Here is a 12,907-nt window from a genome sequence, read left to right as displayed (position 1 = left end):
ACTCCTACCGACTGAGCAATGCAGGCATGACACTTAAAGTACACTTTAATCTTCCAAGACAGTTCATAAATAGGCCTACTACGTTTTCAAAATGTTTGTGATCAGCAGAATCAGTGAACATGTTAAATATGAAATTGAATTCCTGCAATGAAAATGTGGTAGTACCTTGATAAATTATGTTCTGCAGGTATCTGCCTGAATCTCCTCGATGGTATATTAGCAAGGGTCATCCAGAAGAGGCTCTCAAGGTTCTTCAACATATTGCTAAAGTAAATGGCAAGCCAGTACCACAAGATATGTTCAGCAAGCTGAATATATTGTCTCAACAAAGAAGTCCAAACATGAGTGTCAAAACTATCTTCACCAACAAAAACCTGTTCAAGAATACTATTCTTTTAATGTGTGGCAAGTATGTACCTTAAGCTTATGTAGGTACTGCAATCCTCAGTTACCATATGTATGTAAAAGACACTATTGACAAACCATTTCTTACTGCACTTAAGCAAATTCATTTAAAATTGATGATATTGGCATTATACGGGATTGTATGATGAAAGTAGGAGTTAACATTTCAATGATGGTTATGTACAGTTATAACATACTAAGTAAATGAAACACCCACAGAAAATCTCATATTTTATCTCCTCTATCCCCATCCACTCCTAATTCCTTCCATTGTCATTACTGAATTGACATTTCTATGATATGTCAGGCTGTGTCCTATCATATGAGCCCTTATTTTACTGAAAGAGTGTCACAAATTTCTTTTCCATGGTTTGATTCAGTTCATTATTTTTACTCGAACTACCCATCTAATCTTCAGCATTCCTCTATAGCACCACATTTCAAAACCTTCTATTCTCTTCCTGTCTGCTTGTCTGAAATGCATATTATACATATTTCACTTCTACATGAAGCTACACTCCACACAAATGCCATCAGAAGATACTATCTAACATTTAAATTGCTATTACATTTTAGTCAATTTCTCTCCTTTAGAAATGCTTCCTGTAATATTGCCAGTATGCAATTTACATCATCTCTACTTTGGACATCATCAGTATTGGTTCTGTTTTTCCCCAAATAACAAACCTGATTTATGGATTTTACTGCCTAATTTCCTAATTCAATTCCCTTAGCATCATCTGAATTAATTTGGCTGCACTCTATTATCCTTGTTCTACTTTTGCTCTTTTTCATATTACATTCTCTTTTCAAGGCACTAATCACGCCATTCAACAATTCTTCCATGTCCTTTGCTATCTGACTGAATCACATATTCTTTGGCAAACCTTAGACACTTTAATTCTTCTACATATCTCTACAGCTGTACTTTGCATGGCAATCTCAAGGTCTGTGGTGGTGGGTACTAATTGTGTCACTACCACTACCCCCTTGTCCTGTTTGCCATGAATGGTTCATGGGAAGAAAGATGAGAGAAGCCTACATGTAAGCCCAAGTTTCTCTAATTTCACCTTCATAGTATTTTCATGAGCTTCACATAAGAGTAAGCAATATAATATTTAACTCTTCTGGGAATTTATCATTTCTGAACTTTAATAGTATACCACACCATCATACAGAATGTCTCTTGCAGTGTCTACCTCTGGAGTTGTCTGAACATCTCTGTGATGCTTTTGCTTTTGCTTTTACTAAATGAACCTGCAAAGGAACACTGTTTTTTTGGGATCTTCTCCATTTCCCCTTTAAATCCTATTCGGTGTGGATCACTGACTGACTAGAAATATTAAAGTATTTGTTGAATGAGGCTTTTGTAAGCTATCTCCTTTGTGGGTAGACTATATTTCTCAAAGAATCTTCCTATGAATATCGTTGTGATGTGCTCTTACCTTCATATAGTTTTATAAGTTTGTTCCACTGTGAACTATGCCATGTGCAAACTGTAGTTAGTTTGCCTTAGCTGACAATTTTTATACATACTTTTCCCCCCTTCCTTTTTATCTCTAGTGTGACCCAATTTTTATTATTCATCTTATTTATTTCCCTATGTACTAACGGACATGCAACATCTGTGTAATGGCCTAATGTATTGCAGAATGATTCCCATCCTTTATCTAGGTTTTCTGTTAAGTATGCTTCACTAAAGTCTTAGGTTTGCAATAGCCTTTGTAACCTATCTATGTTTCATAGCATGTAGGCTTTCACGGCTGGCGTCTTCAGTAATTAAAACTTCCGGGCTAAGAGGCCGTGGTCCAATAGTAGAAATACTTCTCCCTGACGTTTTGTTGCCAGTTGCGGGCAACATCATCTGAGGTGAGTCTACGACTGGCTGCTAGGCCAAGGAGATCCTGTTTATATAGAGCGCGTAGAGGGCGCCACCACTCGTCATGTGTTGTCAACAGTAAAACTATCTCTGGCTGGCATCATTACTCTCGATCAAAGGTAATCGATTGTCACATCTTTGGTACAAAGTTGATCGCCATATCTTATCTAACTTCAAGCCTTCTTCTTTCCTGTTAAAATTATTGTGGTGTTTAAAAATCTCTACAGCCTCTCTATACATACGTGCATAATAATGCGATGTCTTAGCTAGCACGCTCGTCTCAATAAATTTTATTTCACGGTCACCCGTTTCAAAAACATGTTCCGCTACAGCCGATTTGTCAATGTGTCCCAGTCGACAGTTCCTTTTATGTTCAGTTAGGCGAGTATTGATACTTCTTTTTGTGGTTCCAATGTAAACCTTCCCACAACTACACGGAATCTTATACACACCAGGAATAGCTAAAGGGTGTCGTGCATCTTTCGCCGATCTTAAGCATTCACTAATCTTCTTGGTGGGTCTGAAGATTGTTTCAACTCTGAACTTGGCCAGCACTTTCCCATACAGTCTGTAATATTGTGGATGAATGGAAGAAAAACTTTCCCCACCGATGGTTGTTGTTGTTGTTGCACGTTTTCGGACATTTTTCTTCTGGAATGGAGTGCTCGATTTATCTCCTTGCCGGCGTACCCATTTTTGTGGAAAGCGGTTCGCAAGTGGTTTAGTTCCTCTTGCAAATAAGCTGGCTCACAGATTTTATTAGCCCTGTCCACCAATGTCTTGATAATACCTCTCTTCTGCCTGGGATGATGGTTTGAATCCTTATGAAGATAACGATCAGTGTGCGTATCTTTTCTGTAGACTTTGTGACCCAGAGTCCCATCTGCTCATTTAATTACTGAGATGTCCAAAAAATTAATCTGTCCATTACTTTCTGTCTCCATAGTGAATTGTATTTTTGAATTGATGGTATTCAAATGCTTCAAAAAACGGTTCAGTTCTTCTTCACCGTGATTCCATATGACAAAAGTGTCGTCCACATACCGATACCACTTCAAAGGCCTTTTTCTGGCTGACTGCAGTGCTGTTCAAAAAATTCCATAAAAATATTAGCAATGGCTGGACTTAGAGGGCTACCCATTGCCACTCCATTAATTTGTTCATAGAACTCATTTGTTGTTGTTGTTGTGGTCTTCAGTCCTGAGACTGGTTTGATGCAGCTCTCCATGCTACTCTATCCAGTGCAAGCTTCTTCATCTCCCAGTACCTACTGCAACCTACATCCTTCTGAATCTGCTTAGTGTATTCATCTCTTGGTCTCCCCTACAATTTTTACCCTCCACGCTGCCCTCCAATACTAAATTGGTGATCCCTTGATGCCTCAGAACATGTCCTACCAACCGATCCTTTCTTCTGGTCAAGTTGTGCCACAAACTTCTCTTCTCCCCAATCCTATTCAATACTTCCTCATTAGTTATGTGATCTACCCATCTAATCTTCAGCATTCTTCTGTAGCACCACATTTCGAAAGCTTCTATTCTCTTCTTCTTAATTTGACTACATTCCGTTATCCTCGTTATGCTTTTGTTGATGTTCATTATTGTACTGAAAATAAGTCGTGGAAAGGCAATGTCTAAACAAAGCTACTATATCAGTAGGAAATATGTCAGATATGCAAGCAAGAGCTTCATTGACAGGAACCATGGTGAACAGACACACCACATCAAAGCTGACAAGAATATCACTAGGGCTGACAGTAATCTCCTTCAATTTTTCGATGAAGTGCATAGAGTTTTTAATATGATGATCAGTTTTTCTGATAAACGATTTAACAAGGTGGCAAGATGTCTAACCAGCTCTTGAGTAGCGGATCCAATAGCACTTACTATCAGTCTCAGTGGGACATTAGGTTTATGCACCTTAGGTAGCCCATATAATCTAGGAGGATAAGCTTCCATTTTGCAAAGATCTTTTTTATCCTCTGAAGGAAGAGAATACTTTTTTATTAATTGATTGGTAACTGTCAACACTTTCGTTGTAGGATCCTTTTTCAACTTTTTATACGTGGTAAGATCCAAAAGGTCACTGATCTTCTTGTGGTAGTCTTCACTCTTCATCACCACGGTAGCATTTCCCTTGTCAGCAGAAAGTACAATAATACTCGTGTCCGCATTAATCTCCCGTGATGCTTTCTTTTCTCCTTGAGACAGATTACTGCTAGGTGGCTTAGCTTTACACAGTATCCCGGCTGTTTCCATCCTAACTTCATCAGCAGTGTGTGATGGTAACAGCCGAATCCCCGCCTCTATATTAGCTACAATATCCTCCACTGGAATCTTCAGTGGGGTAATTGCAAAAGTTCCTCCTTTCAAGAGAACAGAAGTTTCTTCCCTGGATAATTCTTTTCTGGACAAATTTATAACCGTTCGAGAATTGTCTGTAACCGGTGTTTCCTGTCTGCTCTTCTGTAGATTATCAAACTACTTCTTCTGCCTATTAGAAGACACTTCTGCACTATGTTCCATGCATCTAAATGTTAGCCCATCCACCTTATTCCAGTCGCAAACCTGCACTCTATTGCTGATAAATAGATGGAGATTTAATAGTTGACTGCTTGTTACCGTCAGTCCTTGACGTGTTTGATGGATCCATTCTCGTAGCATTGCCAGTTCCATGTGTGAATAGATACGGCTAGCTTGCGCTGAATGAAACAATCTTCTCACCTTCAAAAACTTCAGAACTGTACCGGTGTCATGACAACGTAGCAAGAAAGTGAGTGAACAAAGCTGCTGGGCCTTCTTCTTGCGTAGGCTCTCCAATCGTCATACCATAACCGACATATCCTCCCTGTAGAGGCATCTAATCATAGCATGTAGGCTTTCACGGCCGGCGTCTTCAGTAATTAAAACTTCCGGTCTAAGAGGCCATGGTCCAATAGTAGAAATACTTCTCCCTGATGTTTCGTTGCCAGCTGCGGGCAACATCATCTGAGGTGAGTCTACGACTGGCTGCTAGGCCGTGGAGGACTTGTTTATATAGTGAATGCTTAAGATCGGCGAAAGATGCACGACACCCTTTAGCTACTCCTGGTGTGTATAAGATTCCGTGTAGTTGTGGGAAGGTTTACATTGGAACCTCAAAAAGAAGTATCAATACTCACCTAACTGAACATAAAAGGAACTGTCGACTGGGACACACGGACAAATCGGCTGTAGCGGAACATGTTTTTGAAACGGATGACCATGAAATAAAATTTAGTGAGACGAGGGTGCTAGCTAAGACATCACATTGTTATGCACGTATGTATAGAGAAGCTGTAGAGATTTTTATACACCACAATAATTTTAACAGGAAAGAAGAAGGCTTGAAGTTAGATAAGATATGGCGATCAACTTTGTACCAAAGATGTGACAATCGATTACCTTCGATCGAGAGTAATGACGCCAGCCAGAGATAGTTTTACTGCTGACAACATGTGATGAGTGGTGGTGTCCTCTACACGCTCTATATAAACAGGACCTCCACGGCCTAGCAGCCAGTCGTAGACTCACCTCAGATGCTGATGCCCGCAGCTGGCAACGAAACGTCAGGGAGAAGTATTTCTACTATTGGGCCATGGCCTCTTAGCCCGGAAGTTTTAATTACTATCTATGTTTGTTTGCTTAGTTTATTTAAAGTCTTCAAATATTTTTTCTTGCCTTCCTATGTTGCCTGCTAATTCAACTAATACCACATAGAGGTTTGCAATGGTTGTGTATATGACTTGTACTATCTGCCTGCTCTGTGCTATATTAGTGATCCACTTGATCCATTAATGTTTCTGTATTTACAGCATCTTGTGGACTGTCTACTGTTAAATTAAGTCTATAAGTTTTAATCAGACATTGAAAACTCTTTGTATAGCAGTTGTCTTTTAGTGTGTTAATCTTTAGATCACCAGCTACAATTATATGAGGTAATTCCCTGCTGGCCTTATCTAACAGGACTTCTAACTCTTTTAGAAATCCATTTATCTGACTTTTTGGTGACCTGTAGGGCCCTATTATCACACATTCTCCCCCCCCCCCCTTAGTATGTAGTCTGTACGGCTGCAGCTTCAAACAGCATTTCTGTACAGTTTTATACTGACCATGGAATGATACCCTTTATTTTACTGTGTACATAGACTGCCACCCCTACACTCTTATGTTCAAATCTTGAGAAATTAGCAACTTTTTTATATTCCTGTATGTTCTACATCTACATCTACATTTATACTCCACAAGCCACCCAACGGTGTGTGGCGGAGGGCACTTTACGTGCCACTGTCATTACCTCCCTTTCCTGTTCCAGTCGCGTATGGTTCGCGGGAAGAACGACTGTCTGAAAGCCTCTGTGCGCACTCTAATCTCTCTAATTTTGCATTTGTGATCTCCTCGGGAGGTATAAGTAGGGGGAAGCAATATATTCGATACCTCATCCAGAAACGCACCCTCTCGAAACCTGGCGAGCAAGCTACACCGCGATGCAGAGCGCCTCTCTTGCAGAGTCTGCCACTTGAGTTTGTTAAACATCTCCGTAACGCTATCACGGATACCAAATAACCCTGTGACAAAACGCACCGCTCTTCTTTGGATCTTCTCTATCTCCTCCGTCAACTCGATCTGGTGCGGATCCCACACTGATGAGCAATACTCAAGTATAGGTCGAACGAGTGTTTTGTAAGCCACCTCCTTTGTTGATGGACTACATTTTCTAAGGACTCTCCCAATGAATCTCAACCTGGTACCCGCCTTACCAACAATTAATTTTATATGATCATTCCACTTCAAATCGTTCCGTACGCATACTCCCAGATATTTTACAGAAGTAACTGCTACCAGTGTTTGTTCCGCTATCATATAATCATACAATAAATTTCATACATTAATTTCATTTCCCTTTAGCCCATGTTCTGATATAATAAACACATGTGGTAACTCTGCAGCTGCTAGTACTTCTATTTGTTCTAATTTACTGGATGCATACTTTACATTGTGCTGCAATATTCTTGTATTAGAAATATTTGTGTTAATGTTTCGATTTTCTATGGCACCTTTCTTTTTACCTGCTAGTACAAAAAAATCCTACTTCTTGCTACTTTGTTCTTTCTGCTCTCCCATATTTTGTCTGCAGGATCTCTGCCACAGCTTCTTCTTTTGCTGGCGATGACACTGCCTTTCTCTCCTTTGTAGGGCAGTGTGATGTTTCCTCTTCTGTTCTTTCATCTTGTGGCTGTTTTGAATCTATTACTGAATATAGTATTATATCTTCTATTTCTTCCCTCATAGACAGTGGTATAGGTCTCTGCACCTGTTCCTGTGTGCTGCTAATTTTTTTCTAATATTTCTTTGCATGGAATTTGTTTACCATAGTCGTTTCTGTGCAGGCTATGCTTTGTGAAATGTTCTCACAGTGAGCTTGTTTCTTCAATAAATGTAACATTAGAGAAAATGCTACATATCTTCCTGACTTTTCTGTTTGTGTTGATGATTTCTCTGTTTACACATGACTTGTTATGATGGAAGACAATATACTGTACAGATGATGGACATTCTATTATGATGTATTTCTGCAAGATAAGTAGTGTGTGTCCATGTTATGTAAACAAGTATAATCCTATTATGATTATAATTTTGATCTATATGCTTTACAACTCCAATGATGGCAATTCAGAGTGCAGAAACTGATAATCAAAAATAAAATTATAGTTACTGCTCTTGGCCTATAAAATTTTTACTTTTATATTTCATCTGATATTTTGATGTTCATGTAACAATCAAAGACAGGAATTAGTGTGTGATCTTCCTCAGTGAAGCAGTACTGGAAAAAATTGTGTATTTATCTTTGTTGTCCTCATTTTGATGCCATTATGATGACAGTATGTCAGGACAGATGGCTTCAATCTGTGTACTAATTTAAGGTAAAACAAAAACTTCTTAAAATGTTCTGTCAAGTTGGTAGATAGAATTTTACTTTCAAGTTTGTTGAATGAATGCCTTATGTATGACTCTCCTGACACTTCATTCAGTGTTTATTTCTCTGTGAGGCTGTGACTACATTTAAATTTGCTGGAAAGCTCTCAGTGATTTTCCAGCATTTTTGTAACATGGCTGTCAAACCATGGTGGATCTTTCCTATCCCTTCACTTGGCATATACAGGGTGTACATAAAGACTGGGAACACTTTGTTATTTACTGAACAAGAACCAAACGTCATGCAGATATCATACATATGTCATTTTGGGGAGAAACCCAGAAAGTTTTCTATTCATTTATACTGCCACAGCATAGTTTGGTAATTTGCCAATAGTCAGCAATAGTTGCAAATACGCCTAGTTCAGGTGCAGAGTGAGCTTTCTGTGTGTTGAAGTTCAACAAAAACAAGTGTGCTCTGATGTTCAACAGATGTTTAGAAACAAATACAGTAAGAAGCCACCAACAAGAAATTTGTTTTGATGGGTTGCTAGTGCCCGGCAAAGAGAAGTGGATGTCCCAGTGAGAGTGAAGTGAATGTGGAGTGTGTATGAGAGACATTCATAAGGAGTCCAAAGAAATCGATGCGTCATGCATCCTGCAAATTCAAAATGGCTTCAATGACAGCGTGGAAAGTCCTGCAGCAGAAGCTGTCTGTGAAATCATTCAAATTGGAGCTAGTGCATAAGCTCAATGATGATGATAAAGACAAGCATTTTGAGTTCTGTTTGCAGTTGCAACAACTGAATGAGGATGGGGATGGCATTGTTGATTGCTTAATTTTTAGTGATGAAGTCCCTTTTCACACTAATGGGAAAGTGAACAGGCATAATTGTTGAATCTGGGGTACAAAACGTCTACACAAATGCATTGAATTTGAATGTGATTCCCCAAAGGTAAATATTTTTTGTGCCTTGTCAGTCTGAAAACTGTACAGGCCATTATTCTTTGCCGAGAGCTCTGTCACTGGATATTCCTCATGTTGCAGCAATGGCTGATGTCTCAAATGCAATTAGACTCTCCATTCATCTTTCAGCAGGATGGGGCTCAACCCCATTTTCATCCTGAAGTTCATGGGTACCTGAACATGGAGCTGCCACATTGATGGATCAGCCATGCTACAGAAGGGGACAGATGTTTCATGAAATGGCCTCCCCAATCATCAGATCTCACTCTGTGTGACTTTTTTCTGTGAGGACACATTAACGATCAGGTTTATGTTCTGCATCTACCACATGTTGTAACAGAGCTCGGGGAGAGAATATGGGAAGTGACTGCCACAGTTGACAATGCCATGCTAGGATGGGTACAGCAAGAATTTGATTACATTATTGACGTTTGCTGGGTCACTCATGGTTCGCATGTCGAATGTTAGTAAAAAAACTTTGAGTTTCTCCTCAAATTGAAATATGTATGACAGCTGTATAGTGTTTAGTTCTTGTGCAATAAATAATTGAATGTGTTCCCAGACTTTATGTATGCCCTGTACTTGTCTGAAACGTGTTATGCAGTACTCTCAAACTTTGTCCATTGTTGTCAGTGCTAGAGTTGAAATTTTCATGGCAACCACTCATGTAATCTGAAATGTTTCTTGTCACTGTTGCTAAGTGGAAATGTGTTCTTCCTTAACTTTAACTGCCTTTCCAAATTTCTTCTTGGGTCCACTCTTCATTTGCTCAGTATACAGATTCAATAACATCAGGGATAGCCTACAATCCTGTCTCTCATTTCTCAACTGTGACTTACCTTTCATGTTCTGTGACTATGACAACTACAGTGTAGTTTCTGTAAAGGTATAAATAACCTTTGCTCCCTATATTTTATCCTTGTTACCTTCAAAATTTCTGTGGATGTAGGCCTAATCCAGTCAACTTAGCCAAAAGCTTTGTCCAAATCTACAATTGGTGTAAACATAGGTTTTCCCTTTTTCAACTTATCTTCTAGGATATGTCGTAGTGTCAGTGTTGCATTGTATGTCCTTACATTACTTTTATATGGTATTCAGAAAATGTAATTTATGCACCCTGTTAATATATTTCACAAACCTATAACTACAAGATACATTAGGTGAATGGGAAGGTTATTGACATTCAGGCAGCAGGTTTTACTTCGATTATGATTGTACAACAAATATTATGTTAAGGATCAGATATTACATGATATCACTCCACATTGAATCTAAACTGCATGATGTTGCATGTTATCCTTCACCCCAATGTTAATTTAGTATTATTCTTTTCCTTTCAGGTCTGCTAGTGCACTTGCCATGTTCACTTTACTTTTTAGTAACACTACATTTGGAGAAAATCCTTTTCTTGCTTATGTTGCACAAGGTATTCTACAGATACCTGCTGTCAGTGTGGCACACTTTGTTGGTAATGTGCTTGGGAGGCGAATTACACACTGTCTCACTTTACTGATTGCAGGTGTCCTGTCCATTGCCATGATATTTTTGCCCAAAGGTATTTATATATTTTACCAGATATACTTTAACAATGCAATGGTAGTTTATCATGCAAATTGTTAATACAATGTTAGTTAAAACTGATTAGACAAAATAAAATGTTAGTTTATTGTAAGAGAAATTAACATACATTGTTCAGTTAGAACAATAGGATTAATTCTACTTAAGGGATGAGGACATCTCTTTAATTTTGGGAATATGCAGAGCATTTTTTAATGTTACTTGGTATTATAGAAATATTATTATTATCATCATCATCTTCTTCTTCCCTTTCTCAGACCTTAGGTCTGGTTAAAAATGGAAAGTGACACAGATCTTGATCAAGCGTGATTTCCTTTTAACTGTACGGTATATGTTATATTGCATTTAGGAACTTTCGGGTAATTGAACATGTATCAATAATTACGGATTTCTGTAATTGTATATATAAGTTTGGATGTAGCTGTATTGCATTGATGTACTGGTGGATATTGTGTGGTATGACTCCTGTAGTTGATAGTATAATTGGTATAATGTCAACTTTATCCTGATGCCACATGTCCTTGACCTCCTCAGCCAGTTGGATGTATTTTTCAATTTTTTCTCCTGTTTTCTTTTGTATATGTGTTGTATTGGGTATGGATATTTCGATTAGTTGTGTTACTTTCTTCTTTTTATTGATGAGTATGATGTCAGGTTTGTTATGTGGTGGTGTTTTATCTGTTATAATGGTTCTGTTCCAGTATAATTTGTATTCATCATTCTCCAGTACATTTTGTGGTGCATACTTGTATGTGGGAACATGTTGTTTTATAAGTTTATGTTGTAAGGCAAGCTGTTGATGTATTATTTTTGCTACATTGTCATGTCTTCTGGAGTATTCTGTATTTGCTAGTATTGTACATCCACTTGAGATGTGATCTACTTGTTTCTATTTGTTGTTTGCAAAGTCTGCATTTATCTATTGTGGTGTTGGGATCTTTAATAATATGCTTGCTGTAATATCTGGTGTTTATTGTTTGATCCTGTATTGCAATCATGAGTCCTTCTGTCTCACTGTATATATTGCCTTTTCTTAGCCATGTGTTGGATGCGTCTTGATCGATGTGTGGCTGTGTTAGATGATACGGGTGCTTGCCATGTAGTGTTTTCTTTTTCCAATTTACTTTCTTCGTATCTGTTGATGTTATGTGATCTAAAGGGTTGTAGAAGTGGTTATGAAATTGCAGTTGTGTAGCCGATGTATTTATATGAGTGATTGCTTTGTGTATTTTGCTAGTTTCTGCTTGTTCTAGAAAGAATTTTCTTAAATTGTCTACCTGTCCATAAAGTAGGTTTTTTATGTCGATGAATCCCCTTCCTCCTTCCTTTCTGCTTAATGTGAATATTTCTGTTGCTGAATGTATGTGATGTATTCTATATTTGTGGCATTGTGATCGTGTAAGTGTATTGAGTGCTTCTAGGTCTGTGTTACTCCATTTCACTACTCCAAATGAGTAGGTCAATATTGGTATAGCATAAGTATTTATAGCTTTTGTCTTGTTTCTTGCTGTCAATTCTGTTTTCAGTATTTTTGTTAGTCTTTGTCTATATTTTTCTTTTAGTTCTTCTTTAATATTTGTATTATCTATTCCTATTTTTTGTCTGTATCCTAGATATTTATAGGCATCTGTTTTTTTCATTGCTTCTATGGAGTCACTGTGGTTATTCAATATGTTATCTTCTTGTTTAGTGTTTTTCCCTTGACTATGCTATTTTTCTTACATTTGTCTGTTCCAAAAGCCATATTTATATAATTGCTGAATACTTCTGTTATCTTTAGTAATTGGTTGAGTTGTTGATTGGTTGCTGCCAGTAGTTTTAGATCATCCATGTATAGCAAATATGTGATTTTGTGTGGGTATGTTCCAGTAATATTATATCCATAATTTGTAATATTTAGCATGTTGGATAGTGGGTTCAGAGCAAGACAGAACCAGAAAGGACTTAATGAGTCTCCTTGGTATATTCCACGCTTAATCTGTATTGGTTGTGATGTGATATTATTAGAGTTTGTTTGGATATTAAGTGTGGTTTTCCAGTTTTTCATAACTATGTTTAGGAACTGTGTCAATTTAGGATCTACTTTGTATATTTCCAATATCTGTAGTAACCATGAGTGGGGTACACTATCAAAAGCTTTTTGGT

At 37.9% G+C, this 12,907-nt stretch overlaps 1 protein-coding gene across 1 annotated transcript in view; it reads left to right on the top strand.

Moving 5' to 3' along the window:
• LOC126175161 (solute carrier family 22 member 7-like) overlaps window positions 1–12,907 on the top strand; it is an 89,448-nt gene that overhangs the window by 55,392 nt on the left and 21,149 nt on the right. Inside the window, exons 4-5 of the mRNA XM_049921746.1 lie at window positions 188–409; window positions 10,525–10,739. Of these exons, the coding sequence (XP_049777703.1) occupies window positions 188–409; window positions 10,525–10,739 (437 nt within the window). The remainder of the gene's footprint in view (window positions 1–187; window positions 410–10,524; window positions 10,740–12,907) is intronic.

This window comes from Schistocerca cancellata, chromosome 3 (assembly GCF_023864275.1).
Source record: "Schistocerca cancellata isolate TAMUIC-IGC-003103 chromosome 3, iqSchCanc2.1, whole genome shotgun sequence".
Taxonomy (NCBI): domain Eukaryota; kingdom Metazoa; phylum Arthropoda; class Insecta; order Orthoptera; family Acrididae; genus Schistocerca; species Schistocerca cancellata.
This window is presented reverse-complemented; position numbering and strand designations above follow the sequence as displayed.